Below are 22,781 nucleotides of genomic sequence, written 5' to 3'. Positions count from 1 at the left end.
TCGTTACCATTGGGCCTGAGAGTGTTGCTAGGTTCCATTACAACCGTATAGACAACTTCGTGGTTGGAAGAAAGAGGTTTGTTGTTGACAGCACCCAGAACGCATTTACTAGGAGGGAGTATGAAAGTGAGTATAATCATACATTAATAAAAATGATTTTGGTTAACCGGTTAGCTCATACCGATATCGTACTGATTTTCAGGGCTTGTTCAAGGGGAAAGGATGACATGCAGCAGAGCTATTCTGGAGGAACTGTTTAATGAAGAGGAAATGATGGTGCTGCATCGTGTTGATCTAGAGATGTATATGTCGGACCGAGTGCAAGAACAAGCTGAGAGACGATATGAAGCTGTTGCTCGTGAGATAATAATGATCGAAGATGAGGACGATACAATGGCTGACCCGCACGTGTCGACAGAGGCAACTCCGGTTGCGACACAAGGCGGTAAGATGTGTAGACATATTATCTTAGGTTTGGCCGGTAATGTTTATAAATAGCAACCATATGTTAACTTATCCGGATAATATTGCATGTCAGGAGTCGGTCATGATCACACTGAACCAATTGTTGGAGAGGAGTGCACTTTGCCACTGACTCAGATAGCTGAGGCTCCACAGGCCCCTCCGACAGTGCCCCTCGACCTCACCCACGTCGACCGCAGACATTCAATGGAAACTCCTATGGCCTTTTGGAAAGGGTTGTATGGAGACGATCTTGTGTTGCCTGGTGGGGTGGCCCCGGATCGTGAAGGGGAGAATGAAGATGTGGAAGATGACCCTTGTGTCCCACTTGGGCCTGATAGTGGTGCATTGGCTGTCACGTCCCTAGCTGATAATGATATTTCTTCTACGGGGTCGTGTGAGGATTTGGATATAGAACCTCGTGCGACTAAAACTGATGCGGTGGAGGCACATGCAACCAGTCAGACCCACGTTGCCTCTGCCATCAATAACGCTGTCTCAGCCATTGACAACGCTGTCTCTGCCATTGACACGGGGAATGAATTGTTAGTTGCGTTTGAGCAGTTTTTGGGTATATGCATGCGCCCTTTTATCATTCTTTGACCGTTTATATAATGCAAGGCAATTGATATATAGCAAGATTATTGTTCCAATTTGTTGTGTAGCTTCAAGGGGTGAGGGTGTTCAGCCAGTGGCTGAAATCGGTGAATCATCTAAGAGCACGCTTGCGGGTAGCACTGTCCCTCAGACCAGCAAACCCGTGGTTGCACCAGTCGCGCCTGGACTCACTATAGGCTGTGTCGGCGCAGCAGAACCTATCCCAACAGTAGTGGCTGATCCGGACCAACATTCTTCTTCCGGTGGCAGCGGTGATGATGGTGGGTTTTAGGGATTATTACCTTCATCGAATAAGGATATGTATGTTATATTAACCGGCGATTTGGGTTTAAGTTTCGGCTAAACCAATTTTCAGTATTGGGTTTATGGAAAACTGTTTTTTTCATGTGTGATATTTACCGGCTATGTATGTTTGTTATGTCTATGTGTTTTGGAAAAAACGGTTATGTCAGTTTTTGTTTTGTGTGCAGCTATGCACTGTTTTGAATCTTCGATGTAACTCATATATTAATCGGTTATGTATGTTTGTTATGGTTATGCGTTTGGGAAAACGGTTATGTAGGTTTTAATTTTCGTGTGCATTTAGGTCCTAAATATAGTATATAAACCGGCCAAGTATGCTTTTGTTACGGTTATAGTTGTCTTAAACCCATTGAATCATTGGAGTATTATCTGGGTGGGAATGTCATGCTAATCGCACCTTCGTTTAATGCTTGCAAAAAAATTATGAAATCAATCAAAAAAGATTGTTGTGTCGGATAAACATGATAATAGCCTGAATAACATAGTTGTTTTAAAAATTGAATTATGGGTATCTAGATGTTGCGCCCCGGAATTGCTGACATTGGTTTCCTGTTTTTGACGTCTGAAGGTTGTGTGGGGTCCAGTGATAAAGACCTTTACGTGGGCAAGACATTTAAGAACCGAGACGAGTTCAAGCAACATATGGCCTTATATGCAATCAAGCAGAAGTTTGTTTACCGTTGTGCAAGGTCGTCACCTTCTGTTATGGTGCTTGAGTGTTCTGGAGTGTCATGTATGTGGCGGGTCTATGCAGTCCTTGTCAAGGGCTCGAGCCTGTATGAAATTCGTAAGCTACGTGGGGGGCACAGTTGCAGCGTTGATGAGCGTGCTGGATACCAGAGACAGGCGACATATAGCGTCATAGGGGAGATGCTCAAGCAGCAGTTCACCGGAACGGGTGTTGGTCCGCGGCCAGGGGAGATTAGGCAGGTGATGAGGGGCGATCATGCTGTAAACATTTCCTACTGGAAAGCGTGGCGTTCACGGGAAGCAGCGGTTGAGTTCGCTAAGGGATCTTGCGGTGCTTCGTACCAAAGCCTTCCAAATTATCTGCAGCGCCTTATTGAAGCTAACCCAGGGACATTGGCCCATCTTGATACAGAGTACGTGGAGGGCGTGGGTCGGCGTTTCAAGTATATGTTCATCGCTATGGGAGCAAGTGTGAAAGGCTTTGAATTTATGCGTAAGGTTGTGGTCATAGACGGTACGCATCTAAGAGGAAAGTATGCAGGCTGTCTGTTAACCGCTTCTGCTCAGGATGGGAACTATCAAATCTATCCCTTGGCCTTTGCTGTGGTTGATGGAGAAAACGACAAGTCGTGGGAGTGGTTTTTCGAGAAATTATCGACGTTCGTTCCTAATCAGAGCGGTGTTGTGTTTGTTTCCGACAGACACGCGTCTATCTATCAAGGACTAAGCAAGGTATTTCCGGATAAATTGATCGGCTAATAAAACTAATAGCCGCATCCGTTTTAAGTGAAAATATGGATATATACCTACTTGGCCGGTTATTATACTCTTTAAGATGTTCTTGTTTCTTTGGTAGGTGTATCCAAACGCTGGCCATTGTGCATGCATCGTCCACCTAAAGAGAAACATTCGGACCAACTTCAGGCAGAGGCAGCTTGGATATCTTGTTTCAAAGGCAGCTAGGGCGTTTAGGATGGGCATGTTTTATGAAACATTCGCCGAAATTAGTTCTATCAATCAAGCGTGTGCTGACTACCTGATTGATATAGGGCTTGAACATTGGACAAGATCTCATTTCCCCGGCAGGCGATACAACATCATGACGAGCAACCTTGCGGAGTCTTGGAATTCTGTGCTTCGTGACGCGCGTGAGTATCCGATCGTGCCGTTGGTTGAGTTCATTCGGACTAAGCTGATGAGCTGGTTTACGACACGACGTGACTCGATCCAGGACGTTGACACTGGGTTGACACCCAAGGTTAACAGTATTCTTGCTGCGAACTTTGAGATCTGTGGGGGGTATAATGTAAGGAAGGTTGATGTCAATGAATATGAGGTGCAGGATCTGAAAGGAGCTTTATTTGTAGTCAATTTGGCAGACAAGTCGTGCTCATGCTTTGAATTCCAAAGCCTGAGTATACCATGTTCTCATGCCATTGCGGCTGCCTTGAAAGCAAACATTAGTGTAGAAGGTCTTGTGGATGAGGTCTACACAATGAAGTATTTGAAGGGGGCGTATGTAAGCAATATATTGCCGCCGATTGAGCTTGACAACACCGCTATGATCGCTAGTGAGGTATCTGCCCTTACTCTGAATCCGCCAGCAACTCGTCGTCCTCCCGGCAGACCAAGAAAGAAGAGGTTCTTCTCCCGTGGTGAAGTCCTGGTAGGTATTGTGAACATTGCTTGGTGTGATGAACGTGTCTATGTATAGTAAACATGTGTGTGTTGCATGTGCAGATGAAGAAGATACGTAAAAGGTACTGTAGCCGTTGCAAGGGTATGGGGCATAACCGTGCTACTTGCAAGCAAGCAATATGATCAGTAAGGAGTGGAGTAGGGGGTGGGGGGTGCTATGCGATGGGAGATGTAATGAAAGCCGGTGGTTGCTTTGGGTTTATAATACACAAGTTTGCTTTCCCTTTTGATGTTGTGATATGTTGGTATGAATAAGTGTTTAGACCCAAAGTAGTGTAAGAGGATCATGTATGAGTTCGTATTGTTATAATAAATAAAGCATTTCCCCCCCCCCCCCTTTATATTTGTGTTTGTTTAGCAACGAGTTATTTCATGATTTGACTTGTTTGTGTCACTATATCCGGATAACTGCAATTCTTGTTCTACAACTTAGACGGTTACATTGCAGTTAATAGGCGTCTTGGATGGCTACATATAATTTAGCCGGTCATTTCGAGTTTATCCGTTTCTCCAAGTTTAATCGGTTTAAAAAACGTACATTGACTCTGATTTGCAACATTATCCGGTTAAAAGTACATGACATATACTTAGGCGGTTGCTATAGCTTTGTTAAGTTAAAATATAGAACAACTTACATGAGAATAGACTTACACAGTGTTCTTGAATTGTTACATTATCCGGTTAACAGCTCATGGACAAAAGACTTAGACGGTTATTGAATCGTGCCAGGTCAACTAGGCTTAAACGTCGGTTTCTGGTATGTTACTTTATCCGGTTAGAAGTACATGAGAGTAAACTTAGACGGTTACTAACGTTTTAACAAGATGAAGAGTGCAAAACAACAAGAATTGCGTCGAGAGATTTAGTACGATTAACCGGTTAGATAAACGATTAGCTTTAATAAGATAAAAATTAGGACAACATTCAAAAAAGTGGATATACCGAAAAAGGTAGAAGACAACATTGATTCCATCGGGATATTTAGAAGATTAGCCGGTTAAAACGGAAAATGTAACGAGATTAGCCGTAATTTGACAACAGATAAATGAAACATCTGGGGGTTGACCCCCTCCCCCTAGTACTGCATGATGCTAATACTGTCGAAAGCAGCCAAACAAGAAATCCTTCCAACTGTGATGTGGTGCGACGACCGATGCCTCCTGGTGGATTTGTTCAACGTAATTCCTTTTCTGATGAACACCGTCAGAACTTTCTCCCCTAAGCTTTGCTCGTAACATGTCTACAGTGTTCATTAGCCTCTTAATTTCAATGTTCTTCTGTCTAATTTCGTCGCGTGCTTCAATAAGTGACCTCTTTGGCCATCCCGTCACTTCTCCCTCGTCGTGCCATTCAAAAAAGCCGCATCCTTGTTCCTGACAAAATTTACGGAAAAACAAACAAACTAGTTACAATGATTTGGAAAAACGATAGGGGCATACTTAATTGGAAATCAACTAACCTGGTATCGAGAGCATCCATAGAACAACCTGCCTGGGTTTTTGTCTGTCCAGGACTTGGTGAAGGATGCAGGGATGCCACAGAAGCAGAATTTTGGGCTATTGAGCCTGCGGGGGGTTGATGATGAGGAACCTGATCCTTTCATGTCTTGATATATCTGTTTCTGAAACGTGAGGCGGCTAGATAAAGTTCGATAAGAATGAGGCGTGATTATCTATTATATATCAAAACCGACATTTAACCAAAATATGAATGTGCGAACCAAAACAGACATTCAAATTGGCCTCTAGCTAAACCGGTTTTGCAAAAGCCGGTCTAATTCTATCTGTTGGTAATTTCAGAGTAAACTTTGGTTAAGACTCTTTTACTGATAGATAACGATTTGGAATGCCGAATGTCGTTATATAGATGCAGCAAATAAAAAAGAGATGACTGGAACAAAAGGTAGCTGAGTCTCAAAACATAAATATATCACATGGAACGATAGTTAAACAGACATAAAACTGGGATAAGAGGGTCAGTATCCGGCAACTCAGATTGGACCTGCGTTTTTCTCGAAAATCATAACAGCCAGCCTTTTTGCCTCTTGTTTCACCAAATCCGTAGACAGGTGTCTGCATGCCTCTATGCCCCCGGCCGCGTGAGCTTGCATGAGCAGTGCTGCTGTGACACCAGAGTCTGCGTGTTTACGGTTTTGTGGGATCTGTCTGGCCCTCTCCACGGTCAATGGATTAAGGCGCTCAGGTTCCAGCTTGCGACAAGCTTGCGTCAGAAGGTAAGGGAGCATCTGGGCTGTTGGTGCAAGTTCTTTTGCCGTGAGCGAATCACTTTTGTAGGATGTGTTGCAATCGAGAACAAGCAGCTTCCAGGTGTTGCGGTCAAAGCATAGGCCGATCCAATGTGCCTGGTCGAGGTTGAAAGGGAAGTAGATGCGCTCTACCTCTCCTGTCTGTGATTCATGTCGGTCTAGTATTTCCACCAGGTTCGGAGTGAAGACAAAATCCTCTTTCTGAGAAGATTTCTTGAACCGTGGGTAGTTCTTGGAGAGGATGGAGACAAATTTGGTGTCGAGGAACAAATAACTTTGACTGGAGTTTGATAGAGGCATCATCATTATCCCGATGTGGTGCATCAATACATCAAACATCTACCAAATATAAAACAAAGACGTAAGGCATGCTTAAACGACATTTACTTAATGGAAAATATACAAACTGATGGAACGCATACCTTGGGCGATAGTGATTTGGTCCTCTGTTCAATTTCAATAAGGTCTTTCGCAGATACAGATATGCCACCTACTGTAATGGACCTGAAAACATGACCAAATGTATAAGATTCCTCTTTAGTCAGAGTAAAATGTGTTAGCCGGCTAGCACGTTACCAAACACGAGGGTTTAGACAGCTAACAATTATAGTAAAAAATGTGTTGGCCGGCTAACGAATTATATATAATGTGCGGTTGGACAGCTAACAATTGGCGTGGAGATATGTTAGCCGGCTAAAGCATTACCTAACTTGTGTGTTTGATAGCTAACCATTATATATACGGTTAACTGGGTTGTGTGGGGTGGGAAAGTGTGGTGAAGTCAGTATATAAATGATAAAGAAAAATATGGTGCTTACTTAGTTGTCTTCAAGATATCAGAAAGCTTGCTGAACTTGGTAGGATAGTCTATGGACGCATTGTTGTTCAGTGCGCCAGGGTATGCTTCGCTGAAACGAGATAGTGTGCCTTTGTCGCACTCATATACACCTACAATCAGTTTTGAGACTGTCTTGAGGCGATTGCTTTTCCTAGTGGGCGCCGGGGCGTTGGCTTGGATATCTGGAGGGCTGCTCGGTGGCTTGCCGACTACTTCCGTGTCCTCTCTAACGGTCGGCTCTAGAATTTGGTCTTCTACCAGCTGCACTTCTTCCTGCGTCAGGCCCAGAGAAAAGGATGGCTGTAATGGGAACATTAAAACTTCATTAGTTTGTGTGGACTGTATGGAACTGAATTCTAGTTTATAAACTGGTTGGTGGATAAACAATACTTACAGATGAGAGATCTTCTTGTAGGTTTGAATCACGGTGTGCGTTGCCTGACAGAGTTTGCTGGTTGTTGCCAATGTCCTTGTCGATAATATAAGAATTTACGAGATCACCGACGTCTGGCATATGTGGTCCCTGCAACGACAAAAATTGTGAGTGAGTTGCGGTCTATCCATACAACATATAAATGGCTTTGAGACTTGGATATACCCTGTCAACATTCGTCTTCTTGACGCTTGTCGCAACACGTGAATTATCAGGTGGGTCTTGGTCATTGATGGTTTGTAATGGTAGAGTGTAATTTTCCTTGTCAATATTCTCATCAGGTATAGGGTCGCCCCCGTCCCCGCTGTCGCTCACATCGTCTGTATGTGGGGTGGAGGCTGGTAAAGATGGACCCTGCAACAAAAGGGTTATCAGTGAGAGTGCTTAGCCGTACAAAAAAGTTATGGGGGGGCATTTAAGCAACGCGTATACCTTGTCCCCGTAGGTCTTCTGGACATTGGATATCACAGATCTTATGATGTCAGTATCGATGCCTTCTCTGCTGGTCTGAATGGGAGTCGTTGTAGGGCGGTCCTTTGAGGCATCAAGCGTCTGGTTGTCAGTTGGAGTTCGAACGCGTGTTTGCCGGATTGACTGAGACTGAAAAGTACCTACTGAGTCTAGTATCTTCTGATAGTTGTTCTGACAGACGAGCAGGTGAGCGGAGTTGTCTGAGATATGCTTCTTGATTATCTCTTGGAATTGATTGAATGATTCACGAAGGTCATCAACCTTGCCTTCAACCCTGTCAATGTCAGCTTTTGATATGCCTTTGTCGATTGGAGGAGCATGAACATCGTCGGAGTTGTTGGGCGTTTGCATTGGAATTTTCCTCTTTCGCTTCTTCCTACCCCCGGCTGCCTCATCTGCCTTCTCGCGCATGAGCTCTATATCGGCCTTGGTAGCTCCGCCTTTGAATAATTGGTTTGAAAAACGCGACCCATCTTTGATTAGTCTGACCATTGAATCTACTCTTGTATCATCTTCCTCGTCGGAGAAGCACAGTTCCGCCTCGTCAACCTCCACGTCTGTGTCTTGTGGGATGATATGAGTCACGCTCACCTGTGTGGGAAAAAAGGTTTAAGTTAGATGCGAGTTTGTGTATATAAAAGTGAGTAAGATATTGGTTAGCCGGATATTTGTGACTATGATATATTTGTGACTAGAATATATGTTAGCCGGATATTATTTACAATAGCATGTATAAACGGTTAATTTCCTCTATAATGTATGGCCAATTCGAAGATTATACTGCTACACGTGCTACGTTTAACATATCTATAAACTGATGCTGATGTACGGCTATTGAGCGTGATGTGTGTATAATAGGGGATGAAATTAATGAACAAAAAAAAAGTGTGGTTGGGTTGAGTAACATACATTTTTAGCTGTGTCCAACGTCCTTGCGTGTGCTGGCTTGATGCCGTTCCTAGGGGGGGTTTGAGAAAAGTCCGCGTCTCCAGCAACATCCGATGCAGAGTCTTGAGTGACAATTTCAGTGAGCGCGGGAACAGCTCTGGTCATCACCATCTGAAGGGACTGAACGTATCCCGGGAGAGCGATGGTGCTTTGCGTAAGATTTAGCTCGTCTTTTTCCTTTATACTGCTAATCAACATCTCAAAGGACAGTCGGCCCCACGGGTAAGCGAAGAACTCGTCAAGGTCTTTAATCTTCTCGGCGTGCTCAACTGATATTTTTGCGATGTGAGTGGTTGGAAGAATCACATAGGCAAGGATTGCGAGAAGGGCGTACTTGATTCTAGTCTCTTGTGAGGTGACCGTCTTACGCTTGAGCATCCGGATGACAGATGATACAGTTACTTCCTTAAGCATGCCAAATAGGACGTTGTAGTATGGCTGTTCAGATATGAGTTTCTCCGTGGCTTTCGACGGTGGGCTAGGGTATTTTCCACACGGTAGGCCGGTTACAGTGGCAAACTCTCTCAGTGAGAATCTTATTGGGTTCTCCGCAAAAAGGAACCATGCCTCGTACTTTTTTCGAACTTTCAGCTGTCTGGAAAGCATGTATCGTCCTAGACGGCCGGAGTAGGGTGTCTGGTCGGCGAGCTCGAGGAACTTTCCGAAAGGTGACCGCTTAATAACATCAACTTCTTCAGGATCGAGAGTGTCTAGAATGAGTCTGAGGCCTCCTGGTTTGTGATATGGAGTGACTCTTAATCCAACCGGTTCTTCCCCAAGAGGAAAAAAACGAGGTGGTAGTTCGATTGTCTCCGTATTTGCCATCAATGCATGTGCCGGAGAGAGATCTGATATTGAACGAAGATTACATGACCATGTATGAGCCCTAAAAACTGTTGGGTGAATCGAAAGGGGAAAAGAAAGAGACAAGTACTTACGGCGTATATAAATGTGACAGATCTCGATTTAACAAACTCTGATAACTGTGGGTTCGTCTGTGAGGGATTTATCGCCGAGATTGAATCGATGATTACGCTGGTGATTCTTCATCAGACAGGTGACCGGAACTGAGACGGCAACGAGACGTGTGAAACTGAAACCGGAACGAGATAAAAGAAAGATTTATGACACCATATTTCTGATTTTGGATGAATTTGGATGAAAGAGTTGAGTTGTATTGTGTTGCGGAGAAAATAAAGGTGGTGGAGAGAGATGTATGTAGTAAATTCGAACTGTTTCGATTGTAGTGATAATATTATTCTTGCATCACGCGTAATGATGGAAACGTCTCGTAGGTATCGAGCTAATGTGTGTAGGGGTAGTGTTGTCATTAAAAAAAAACACGTCGCCTTTAACTCCGAAAATCCATCACCGCATATATGTGGGTTATGCTTGTATATGCACCGCAAATTCTCTAAATATAATAGTCTTTTCTAAAAAATTTAGTGGGTTCAAAATTTAAACAAAGACTAGATTTTGACCCGCGCTTAAAAGCGCGGGTTTATTTTTGAAATTTAAAGTTTTTATTTGATATGAATTTGTAATTTTGATTATGTATTTACATATAAATGTAACAAAAGATATACTATTTTTGTGCATATTATTTAACATTTTTATTTTTAGAGAGGTGCATATGAAGTTTATAGACGGATTAAATTATAAAGAACATGCATGGTATTTACTTTATACACTTGCAATATATTTTCGTGAACGGTAATGAAATGGGGTCATCTTTTGCTATCTCTATAAAAATTATGTGATTCAGTTACGTGTTAACGAAATTGTATATTTTTTGCCTAAACTTATGTGGATATGCTATATCTTTGAGACTCAAGAAATGAGCGATATAATGCAATTTTTTTCTTTTACGTTCATTTTCTATTCGTTCCTCTTGTTTCCAGAGTGGTCACCAGTCGAACCCGTTGAGTTGTATTGTTTCAGATAGATTTGTCGATATGGTGAGAAAAGTTTATGCGTAGTGAAAATCATATAGTATTATAGTCAATAATTTCAGAATATTCTTGAACACAAAAATATTTGCATATCTTCATAGTCTAAGTGTTACCCATCTTGGCAAAAGCGTTTATAAATGTACGAAAATATCGATTACACAATGAAAGTAGAATTTTGTTTATAGAACGATATCCCGGATATATATAATTAATTTCTATATCTCCCAAAACATTTAAAACATGCAATCAAATACTCGTTTCAAAGTTTTTTTTTCAGCAAAAAACAAAAAAAAAACTTCAAAAATAAACAAAACTTTTGCTTTTATTAGTATTGTTATATTTTGATATATAAATAAAATTGGACAGATTATATTTGAATTCAATGTTATTGACGTAACGGGTTACAATCTCAACTAAATCATGTCGTAATCTTAGCTAATAATTATATGTTTATAATTTTCAATTGAAATATCTTTGAATTTGGTTTTAGATACCATATAAAGTTTAAATTATTACCTAAAAGCTGTTTGGTAACTAAATCTGTAAATGGCCGATTCAAAATATATAGATATCAATTAGATTTGAGAATATTGTAGTTTAATAACCGGTAGTAGTTCATGAATTAAGATTTTGTGGTATATGTATTAGTTTGATATCAATCTATATTATAGTTAAGAGTTTCAAATAATAATGGTATATGAGATTTAATAGTTTAAAAAAAAATATTTATGTTAACAAAAACACACTTTAGCATAAAAATATGTTCATTCCCTTTATGAGCTACTTTTCATAAATATTCACTAGATTTTAATCCGCACACCCGTGCGGATAACATTTTATTTATAGATACAAAATTTTATATTATTTTGTATATAATAATTTATGATAATATATTGCTGTCATTTTAAAAATAACATAATAAATAATATATAGTTCTAAATATTAAAATTTAACATATGTTAACAATTTTATTTTTTGTAAAAATTATTACGTAATTTATGAGTATTAATCATTTTAAAAGGTGAATGATATTTTAATCACTTTAACCTGTGAATGATATTTTATTTATTTATCTTAATGAAATTTTTTTTCAAAATATGTTGTTTTACCAATTCAACATAATTTTAATATCTTTGCACAAAAAAAAAATAATTTTAATATGTAATTCATTAATTACTTCCATTTTAATATAATGTAGAATATACTTATAAAATTTATAAAATTAGCATATAATTTCATTATTTTGTTTATAATAAAAATTTAATTAAAATTAATTTATAATAATGTTATACTACTAATTTCGAAATTAATCAGTGCATTAATTAAAAGAATATTTAAATTTTTAAAAAGATTTTTTCAGATTTTTTCTCAACAGATTTTGTTATTCCTAAAACTAAAATTTAAATTATAGTTAAAATGAATTTGCTATTAATATCTTTGTAAATATTTAGAAATGTTATACATTAAATAAAATAATGTAAACAATAAAAAAATTATTTGAATATATGGACCTAGATTTCTAGTATGACTATTTTGTAGTAGATAAAAATGGTACTTCTCTTTTAATAGATAAGATTTTCCCATTCTTTTACTCTAAATTATGTTGCAAATTGATGTCAAAAGAAAAATTATGTTGCAAATAAAAAACAAATGATCTATTGTGCTAGTTAAATAATAGTATAAGACTAATATTAGTTGTATGTTAATAAATGGTTAGTTGTATATTAGATACATGTATTGTAGTTCAAGCTGTGAATCACCATTTGTGCATGATTTAATTATTATTTTGACTAATGGATACAATACAAACCGTTTTGAACTCACGGTTACGAAAAGTATTATAAATGTTATATTAGAAAGTGTAGGATGATGACCATACATAATAGATTAAGTAAATAATTAATAGGTCCAATAACTTTGTATAAGTAGATTTTTTAGGACTCCTTCTCTTTTAATAGTATTGATATGGGGGCAAACTGTTTTTTTTTGAATGGGGGCATATAGATTAAAATTCAATAATGTACACTAATTTTCAAAATTTTGCTGGGTTCAGTGGCCCCCATCTTGATGCATGTGGCTCCGCCACTGACTGTGATCAGTGCCGGTCTGGATTCGTATAGCGCCTAAAGCGGACGACAAAAATGCTTTTCTTTAATCATAACTAGATATTGATCCGCGCAACCACATGAGTTTTTGTTTATTTTTATATAAATATTTTGTTTTCAATTTTAAATTGGTATATATTATAATATATATATATATATGTCTATCAATTTTTAAGACATAATAAGTTTACGGTATATTTTTTCATTAAATAGATTATTTCAAATTTTCACATGTATTTGTATCTTAATAATGTTAGGCTTTTTCTTAATTAATCTATATTTACTTCTTAAAATCATATATAAGGTGGTCTAAATTATTAAAATTTTGAATTTGAATTCGATTAAAGCAGAAATATGTAAATAATAATAATTCAATCTGTTTGGTGTATAAACTACAAGGTGCACCGCTTACAAGAAGGATCTAGCCGGTTGTGAATTAGAGACCTTCTATGGTTTGCTCAAACATAGCCAATATGATAGCCCAATGCATTTTCTAATAGGCTAAAAGTTCTAAAATATTCGTAGTTGCCTACTTGGCCAGACCAACTTGGTCTATTTAAGTCCATTGTATGCCAAATTGTTTATTTTGTCATCTGATCAAATTTTTTGCAATTTTTAGAAAATTAGTAGACGTTCATGGTACATGTACATCTATATCAAACTGAATTCTTATCAATTACAAACGGCTAAACCATATTCATATGGTGTAGAGGCATCTTCGTAAACTCGCATAATCTGTGAAAATTTAGCTAGAGAGATATATATAAATATTTGTTGTGGATAATGGCACTTATGGTGGATTTAAAATATATATATATATATTATTTTTTACTTATAGTGGATATTATTCCATTCAAAAACACTCCACACACCATATAATATTTTCAATAGTCTGTTTTATTTTACCTTTAAAAATCTATACTATACTAAAAGGGGGATATAAGCCATGGAGAGGGTGTCCACATAGGATAGAAAAATCAACCAATCAGAGAACTCGAAATTACCATGTCATCTCATTTTTTTTCGTAAAAAATAAAAAAACAATGCGAAGGTGAGGATCGAACCCGGGTTAGTATGATATATATATAGGACAGTTACCACTAAGCCATTGAAACTTTCTTGGACACATATACAAGAACCACTAAGTATATAATCACAAACTCTTATGTACATTTACAATAATATGAATTCAACTTTCAAGACTCCGATACTTTATTTTGTAAAAAAAAATAAGTAAGTGACTAAGCTAATATATTCTTAGAAAGTGTGAGAACGTTGACAAGTATGAAAAAGCATAGATTTTTGTTTTCGTGACAAAGTTAAGAATTTTGTAAAAGTAAGTTTAACATATAAATTTTCGTGACAAATATGAAAAACCATAGATTTTTGTAAAATTTTGACAAAACAACTCATAACATACTTCTCTAATGTCTTAATAAAATATTATTTAAGGGTGCAATAATTAAATATATTAATTCAATAAATTTTGTAATTTATAGACAAAACAATAACACAACAAATTTTGAAACATTTGTTTAACCTATCGATTTTTTTTCATGAGAATCCAACTAAACAAGATAAAAAAATAATTAGATTTACAAATATTTAATTACCATTTTATTCAATTTTGATTAATTTCAAATTATCAAAATGTATCTTTTTGAAGTTACAAATATGAAAAAGCATAGATTTTTGTACAATTTGACAAAACAACTCAAAACATATTTTTCTAATGTCTTAATAAAATATTATTTAAGGATGCAATAATTAAATATATTAATTCAATAAATTTTATAATTTATAGACAAAACAATACCACAACAAATTTTGAAACATTTGTTTAACCAATCGATTTTTTTTTTTCATGAGAATCCAACTAAACAATTAGATTTACAAATATTTAATTACCATTTTCTTCAATTTTGATTCATTTTAAATTGTAATAATGTATCTTTTTGAAGTTACAAAAAATAATGTTCTTTTTTATTACACTAGAATTATATATAGATTATATATACACAAAATAAATATATTATAACAACATAAATTTACTTTCCCCGATTCATATGAAAACTTTTTAAGTTATCCACCAAAGCAAATTAATTAAATCAATGAAATTGTTAAAATACAGCAAATTAATATATTATTTTATTTTAAATTAAATTATTTAAAAAGTGTATTTTTGTTAAAACAAAATAATAAATAAGTAAAACTGATTTGATGGTAATTTTTATGATATATATATATATATCAATTCTGTGAAAGAAACAGAAGCTTAATATGGAAAAAAATCTTAAATACAAAAACCTCTAAAAATTAACAAAAAAACTAATAAATTAAACTATGATATCACTTAAAAGCTTCTTAGACCATATTAATAAAATATTTAAGCGATAATTAGACAAATTTGATTTTTTTTCCAGCAAAAAGTTTATTATTAATTAGCATCAGTTATTTCAAGATGTTTAAGAAATGGTGGACAAAAAAATAGGATGGACATTAATGATATATGAACTATGAATAGTACTTTGTGAAGCAGACTTAGATAACATATATGCACATACATTTTCAGTCCTTTTTGATGCCTAAATTCAATTTCTTCAGAGTAATTATTCCACAAATAGATCGTATGAGATATTGTTTTGATATGTAGATTTGTTTTTTCAATGTTAAGAAGATTGATAACTGTAAAAATGTCTCATTCGTATATGATATGTCTATAACCGAGTCCCCAACATGAGACAAGTTTGTTTAAAAAGTAAATAATTTTATTTTTCTTATATTATATAATAAATATATATTATTTACTGATAATAAAAATATAGTTATTCATCTATCACAAATATCTATGCAAATATGTGAATCAAGTACAACAATCAAACAACATAATGATTTCCACAAAGAAAATTTAAAAAATATATTTATGTTATGTAGTCATATTTTATATTTTTAAAATAATATAATACAATATTATACATTATTTTTTAGAATTGAGAAATACATATAGTATCTTATCCGCGCGTAGCGCGGTTAAAAAATCTAGTTCTTTTAAAATGGTCTTTTATATAAACTAATGCACGTTCCTTCTGATTTTTAATGGCCATGTGATTCTGAGAAACTAGCGTAGCTTACTTAACTTAGCATCAAATTCTCATTAGTTTACTTTGAAATTATGCGCAAGCGATATCAACGTACCTACCCTCAATTAATGATATTGTTTCTGATATCGCCTTATACATCGATTCGAATGAGAGAAATCTAATTTTTATCTACACAATAAATATTTGTAATTTTGTTTAGGGTTTTCTAAAATTAGTTGCAGAAGTTGAAAGAAAGAAAAAAATTTCAAAATCTCATTACAATGACGATAATGATCATGATCTCGCTGGTTTATTTAGACACAATCAAGTTAACAAGAACAACGATCAAAAGCATAATAATCACCAGTTCACCACCACCATTTTTCACTTAGACATTTTGTTGTCAAAAGTGAAAAGAAAAACAAAATTATTTGTTGGTGATGCCGAGAACTCCAGCCCACACTTGCGTCCTCACCTTTGCTCTCTGCGGCTGACTAGCAAACGAGCCGCCGCCGCCGCCGCTATTACCACCGCCGTTGCTGTCTCCTCTGACAGCTGTTGTTGAGGATTGGCCGCTTGGGTCGCTCATGTTTTTGCTTCTTGTTTTGTCTTTTTGGACTGTGCTGATAAGAGTGCTCATACAAGAAGAAAGCTAAAGGTGGATAATTATAGCCGGGGGTTGAGAGGGACACGCAAAATGGAATCTTTTTTCAACATCTACCCTCATTTTCAATAGTGCTTTATTTGTAAAAATCCTAGTGCATGGTTAAATGTATCAAGTTGATACTATCAACCACCAATAAGAAAATCACAACTCACGTTAAATCACTTTAATAACAATAATTAACAGTACTATGACAGTTCTGGTTGATCTTATCTTCGAGATGGAATCTAACGGTGAAGAAGAAAGCCATTGGTGATATACGATATATGTATATCTTATTAAAAGGTTAAATACGATATGTATATTCTGCAAACGACATTTTTTATTTATTATGATGCCACCACACAACTACACTGACCACTCCACCTCCATTATTGAGGCCTTCACTCCTCAGCGTGACGCATGCAGCATGACATCATTGAAATGTTCATTTTAGAGATAATCCTCAATAACATTGATTACTGAGATGATGTTGTCTTGGTAGATAGAGGTTAATTCTTATTGATCGAAATCAATACTAATAACATATTATGATAGAGATATGTTGATCTTGTCTTTTCTTTTAATAGAAAGATATGAGAAATTCGAAAATGATTATTGGGGGTCATTGTTCTTGGGTCCTTAATATACATATATTTGTATGTATATATTATATACGCATATATAATATATACATACAAATATATGTATATTAAGGACCTAAGAACAAAGACTCCCAATAATCATGCCCTTAGACGTTATATACTTGTTGATCAGAGAGAATTTCAATAAATCCGCTGTAGCATATAGGTTAATTTCATATGGCGAAATCCAGGTTTGAAAGCCCGGCAGTGAAATATATATTTTTATTTAAAATAGTTTAAGTTGAAACCATTCAAGGACAGAGTTTTGATCTCTGTGTATGTTTCTTTGGTAGAAAGTATTATTTTCGTCAAATTGATGCAGTTAATTGCGCAAGGAGTAACCTATTTGTTCTTCGTATAGGTATTGTCATAGACTGAGGCTTTTGTGTTGATTGCAGAGCTACAACTGCAAGATCTCAGTGAATCTTGTTTGCCCATAGCTCACTGCCATATCTCCAGCTTTGGTCCTTGGCTTAGTTCAACCAATTTGCTGTCGACTATTCTCAGTTCAGTTGATTTTGTAAGAAAAAAAACCATTCGAGAAGGGCAGAGTTTTGAGTCCATTGACCTTCGCAAGTTTCTAAATAGATGACTATATATAGAGGTGTCAACTGGGCGGGCTGACCATGGGCTAGTCCAGTCCAATTCATTTTGGACGGACTATGGACGTGCCCAATTAATAAATGGTCCAATTGGTACATGGTCCAATTGGGCGAAGACCAAATGGACAATGGGTGTCCATGGGTTTTCTAAAACATAAGTTCATGAGTTTAATAAAAGAAAGCATAGCTTTACAATTTAACCAAAAAAAACAGTTTTATCGTTAAAATAAAAATTTAACGATTTTGATGGAAAACATAATTTCACTATTTTGACGGAAAAATGTATTTCATAAATTTGGCGAGAAAATTCAAATTTTCGGTTTTGGCGGGAAAACACAATTTCTCGGTTTTGGCGGGAAAACACAATTTCTCGAATTTTGGCGGAAAAACATAATTTCTCGGTTTTGGCAGGAAAACGCAATTTCTTGATTTTGACAGGAAAACGCAATTTCTCGGTTTTGGCAGAAAAACACAATTTTTCGGTTTTGAGAGGAAAACATAGTTTTACAGTTTTGACAAGAAAAAATTACTTTTATAATTTTGGAAAGTAAACATAGTTTCAAAATTTTAGAAATAAAATCTAAACTATAATTAAAAAATAATTATAAATATTATTGGGTGTCCATGGGCATGCCCATTTGGACATGGTCTCTATTGGTCTTGAACATTTGTTTGGACCATTGTCCAATATAGATCACCTATTACTGCCCAAAACTAAAATGGTCCAAATGGTCATGCCCAATTGGGCCATGGACGGACCATTTGATAGTTCTAACTATATATAAAACTTAAGGTAAAAGTTGTACAACAGATCCGCTGTAGCACTCTGGCTCCTTCCAAATGAATGAAATCCGGGTTCAAACCCGGCAGCGGAATAATTTTATTTTTTTAATTTAATCTTTTTTTAAAGAAATCAATCAAAGATTAGTAACAAGTCTGAACAATTTACATCTGATTAAAAGACAAACGACACCATTTTTTTCCAAAAACAAAATCGATTAAGTTGACTTCAGTCACCATTGAAAACCAGACAGAGTTTTGAACTTCTATGTTTTACTGTTCTATTTTTCCTTTAGCGTGTTCCCCATTGATCGAGCTTTTCTCAGACTCCCACGAGTCACCCTAAGTGTCTCCTCCATTATCGTCTCTTTCGAAGATGACGCCCGCTGAATCTCTGACGCTGGTAACGCTGCATCAACAATCTCTGGCGCTTTCTCCACCTCTGTTTTTGATGGTGGCTGTGCAGAATCAGCGTTTGGTTTAGTGGTGGCGGGTGAAGGTGATGGTGGTGGGGTAGGAGTGAGTTTGGTTTGAGACACGCTGGGTTGTGCTTCCTTGGTTTCTGTCTGTTGTTGTGGCTGCAGCTGCTTCCGTGGAGATGAAGTAGGCTTGACCGCTATAGGTTCTTTGGTTAGAAGCAGTGGTTTCTTAGGTTTTGGTCCTTTTGGACTTGCTTGAGGAGTGGAAGAAGCTGTTTGGCTCGTCTTAAGATCTGGTTGCTTCGTCTCCTCCTCTTTTGGTGCTGGCTGCTTCTTTTCCTAATGTTAGATAATGACGAATTAGAATCAAGAGAGAAGCCATAAACACTATTACCTTGGTAAGTGCATATATTACCTTAGGTTGAGGTTTTGGTGTTGATTGAAGAGCAACAAAGTGCAGGATCTCAGTGAATCTTGTTTGTCCATAGCAAACTGCTTTTCTACAGAACAACACTGCCATGTCTCCAGCTTTGGTCCTCAGCTCAACCAAGTTGCGGTCAATTTCATTTTCGTGCTTTGCAACATATGGTCTAAAGAAAGAGTCATAAACGTAGGTCGTTCCCTGTGGAAACAAAAGTATACACATAGAATGAGACAGAACTCCAGTGGATCACATAATACAAACAAGACTCTCTTTACTTACTCTGGTCTTGGGGAACCAAAGATATATGAAAAAAGCCAGCTTTGCCTCGCAGTAGAGCGGAACCCTTCATGAAAACAGGACATAAACAACATAAGTATATACATCTCAAATTCGTCTGAAAGTAATTCTATATTCAATAACACCAACCAGGAAGCAAAAGTATCCCCAACTCTTTCGAAAATGGTCAAAGCAGCCACCAAAATCCTGCAAGGAAGTTTTCAGAGGAAGACAAGACTTTAGTCTTTACTTTAAGAAAAGAAAAAGCTCAAGACAAGAAGAGACGAGAGAAAAAGAGGCAAATGACAAACCAATACTGGCACCAGAAACGAAGCTGTTGAATCTCAGGTTTATTCTTCTCAACCGCTTTGTAGCATTCATAAGCAGGATATGCATATCCAAATACCATTCTGCCAACAAATGGAAAAAAAAACTTTATAAAAATCCTATGACCAAGCAGCATTACTATGGAACCTCAATGAAGAGATGAGAGTCATACACAAGTCCTCTTGTTAGAAATGATCCAATCATCCTTTCAAACCTGATAAAGAGGAACAAACAAACAAACAAAAAAGTGTTTAATCAAACCACAAATCATTATCAAGTATAAACTAACAAGAAGCAATGATTATAACAAAGCAGAATCATCTCAACTTGAGAATCCGAGAGGAACGAATGTGGATTACTGTACGAGATCTACGTTCCTTAATCCTTCTACTGGTTAAAATGAGACTAGTCTCGGCGGCGAGATGACTCCATAAAACTCAAATGCATTACATTAGAATCAAAAGCAGAGGACTAAGCTGGAGTAATATCCATCATCCTCAGTCTACGAATTTGGATTTGAAATCGAACTTACAAACTCTACATAAGATGCACAAAAACTTGAAATCCATTCTATGAACAAACCACAATACTGCATCTGATACATAAACTAACAAGAACGAACTAAGATTAACGACGATCGGTATCGATAAACACAATCTCGAACAAAACGAAGAAGGTGAATCGATTTCTACTTTGAACCGAATGAACACAAGACGATACCTCCTGAGAATGTAACGGAATCGAAATACTGTAGGTAGAGTTCGAGGGTAGCTGGTTTCGAGACGTTCGGCGAAAGGAAACGGACTGATCGGTGGAATGCGGGTGGCGACCGTTACGCAGACGGCGGCGAGCGGGGGAAAGAGACAAAATAATATTATGAGGGGAAAAAAAAAGTAAATCAAAAAGTTAAATATAATTTGTGGCTTTACTGAAGATACCATACAAGCGGTTGTTTTATATACTGTTTTAGTTTTCGTTACGAGTCCTTTTCACTTCTCTCTTCTTGTAAAATGGGTTAAGTAATCTTCTGTGGCTTTATCTAGCGTACACTAGCACTTTTATTGGTTAATCCTTTTGAGATTTAAAACGGATGGTTGAGATCTATGAGATCAGGGACATGGAGAATGAATCTACCATGCGCACTTTGTACCTTATTACCACGTACTCCAGAATCCAACATTTGATCCTAGCTTTTCTTGTGAATGAATGAATGAATGCTTTTACTAATTTGTTATCTTTTTCTTTTCTTTCTTTTACCAGCCGATTCTATATATTGATCATTCTTAGTGTGATGGATTATTTCATTTTCTAAAATATTTAATGAGGATGGCTTATATTTGTTCATACGCTTATGCTACATTTGGTTCGGAATTATTAGCTTTTCAATCCTGTGGTTGTAGTTTAATTCACATCTATTACTATTATGATCTTCTTTTGGTCATTGGATTCCAGTATATTATTTCTTTCTTTTCTCGTCATAGTAATTTTGTTAATGTGATTGTATTATTACAGATCTTTCTAAAATAATAAATATAGCTGTATTTGTTCATAAAAATAATTTAGAAACTGGAAATATATAAACAAGACACTGTTAGATTATATCTTGACAATTTTGCGAATAGAAAGCTATACAATTACTACGATTTTGAATATAAAACTTTGTTTATATGCTCTATAAAGTGATCTAATTAATTAGGCATCATGATGATAAAAACATGTTAACTATATAAGTAGAAAGAAGTATATAACATTAGCATGCTTTATGCTATCATGTCCTTTCTAATCATGGAGTAAATTGCTTTCACGCCCACAGCGAACTCCTCCAGAGTCAGCTAGATCTATAAAGTGATCATGGAGTCCAGACACAGCTAGATCTTAACCAAAGGCATTCGATTTTGGTTAAATATGGATCAATCCGGTTGGTTAAACTAATCACGTCTGTTGGAGTTCTGATAACGTTAGATTATATGCGAAGAAAGCCAAACCGGAAAAAAAAGGGTTTGTCGACAAAAAGAGGATGAGGGGCAGTATTTTTCCATTATTAAAGCAAAGAAAGTATCCCAGAAACACTAACGTCTATATTGGTGATCGGTAGATATTCACATCGACATTACAGTGACAACAACTCAATGTAAAAGAAATGGGGCCAACCAGGGGCGGATCTAGAACTGGATTTAATCGGGGGCACATAACACTTTTCACTATATTTTATAATTCAATAGGGGGCACTGTCATTGATTAAGATTAATTACTCAAAGAAATTGAAAAATTAGATGGGGGCACATGCCCCCGTACCGCTCTTACTACGTCCGCCACCGGGGCCAACACTATATCAAAGCGATCAAATGGCTTTTAATGAATTGTAGATGGCACATGCTAATTAAACAACGTACATCTGAACGATGTAAATCTTTTATATTTGAGATAAAATTATCATCATTTTGTGATATCATATATATTACATTCATAATGGAGTGGAATGTCAATATCGCGTTGACACAAGGTGACAAGGATTATTTATACAAGTGATAGTTGATTTCTTTTGTCAAAAGAAGCCATCGTCATTTGAAGAAAGTTTTGAATTCAGTTAGCACATACCCATCTATTGTTTTGTATCGAAACAAGAAAATTAAGATAGAAAATTAAGATAATTCGATGGGTAGAATAGCTCTATGAGCTAAAATTCAACGCGTTAAACATCCCACTAAAGAAAATACATGGCACACACGCAAACTAGTATGTAACTAGTATGTTTCACCCATGTTAATTACTTTCCATTAAAATTAAAATGTTATTTTTTAT

General features: G+C 36.4%; 3 protein-coding genes across 4 annotated transcripts; 1 reads left to right on the top strand and 2 right to left on the bottom strand.

Moving 5' to 3' along the window:
- The first annotated feature begins 1,899 nt into the window (after window positions 1–1,899).
- LOC117126059 lies at window positions 1,900–3,894 on the top strand. Its single transcript, XM_033273427.1, has 3 exons — window positions 1,900–2,805; window positions 2,930–3,739; window positions 3,814–3,894. The coding sequence occupies exons 1-3, from the start codon at window positions 1,900–1,902 to the stop codon at window positions 3,892–3,894; spliced, it is 1,797 nt and encodes a 598-aa protein (XP_033129318.1).
- Window positions 3,895–5,761: 1,867 nt separating this feature from the next.
- Window positions 5,762–9,552, bottom strand: LOC117126058. The gene is made up of 7 exons (XM_033273426.1): window positions 8,689–9,552; window positions 7,741–8,370; window positions 7,474–7,662; window positions 7,270–7,398; window positions 6,856–7,175; window positions 6,460–6,541; window positions 5,762–6,376 (listed from the first exon to the last, which is right to left on the bottom strand). The coding sequence occupies exons 1-7, from the start codon at window positions 9,550–9,552 to the stop codon at window positions 5,762–5,764; spliced, it is 2,829 nt and encodes a 942-aa protein (XP_033129317.1).
- A 9,071-nt stretch (window positions 9,553–18,623) lies between these two features.
- On the bottom strand, window positions 18,624–20,954 carry LOC103872803 (HVA22-like protein h). 2 transcript variants are annotated; one of them, XM_033273167.1, is made up of 8 exons: window positions 20,700–20,916; window positions 20,307–20,516; window positions 20,152–20,193; window positions 19,964–20,062; window positions 19,803–19,859; window positions 19,656–19,719; window positions 19,368–19,574; window positions 18,624–19,291 (listed from the first exon to the last, which is right to left on the bottom strand). In XM_033273167.1, exons 3-8 carry the CDS (start codon window positions 20,181–20,183, stop codon window positions 18,815–18,817), a joined length of 936 nt encoding a protein of 311 aa, XP_033129058.1. In that variant the 5' UTR covers window positions 20,184–20,193; window positions 20,307–20,516; window positions 20,700–20,916; the 3' UTR covers window positions 18,624–18,814. The 2 variants fall into 2 exon arrangements, with proteins under 2 accessions (XP_033129058.1, XP_009149492.3); XM_009151244.3 differs by lacking the exon at window positions 20,307–20,516 and having other exon boundaries at window positions 18,626–19,291; window positions 20,700–20,954.
- Window positions 20,955–22,781: the final 1,827 nt, after the last annotated feature.

This window comes from Brassica rapa, chromosome A06, assembly GCF_000309985.2.
Source record: "Brassica rapa cultivar Chiifu-401-42 chromosome A06, CAAS_Brap_v3.01, whole genome shotgun sequence".
In the NCBI taxonomy this organism is placed as follows: Eukaryota; Viridiplantae; Streptophyta; class Magnoliopsida; order Brassicales; family Brassicaceae; genus Brassica; species Brassica rapa.
Note: the sequence above shows the minus strand (reverse complement) of the source record. Positions and strands in the feature narration are given on the sequence as shown.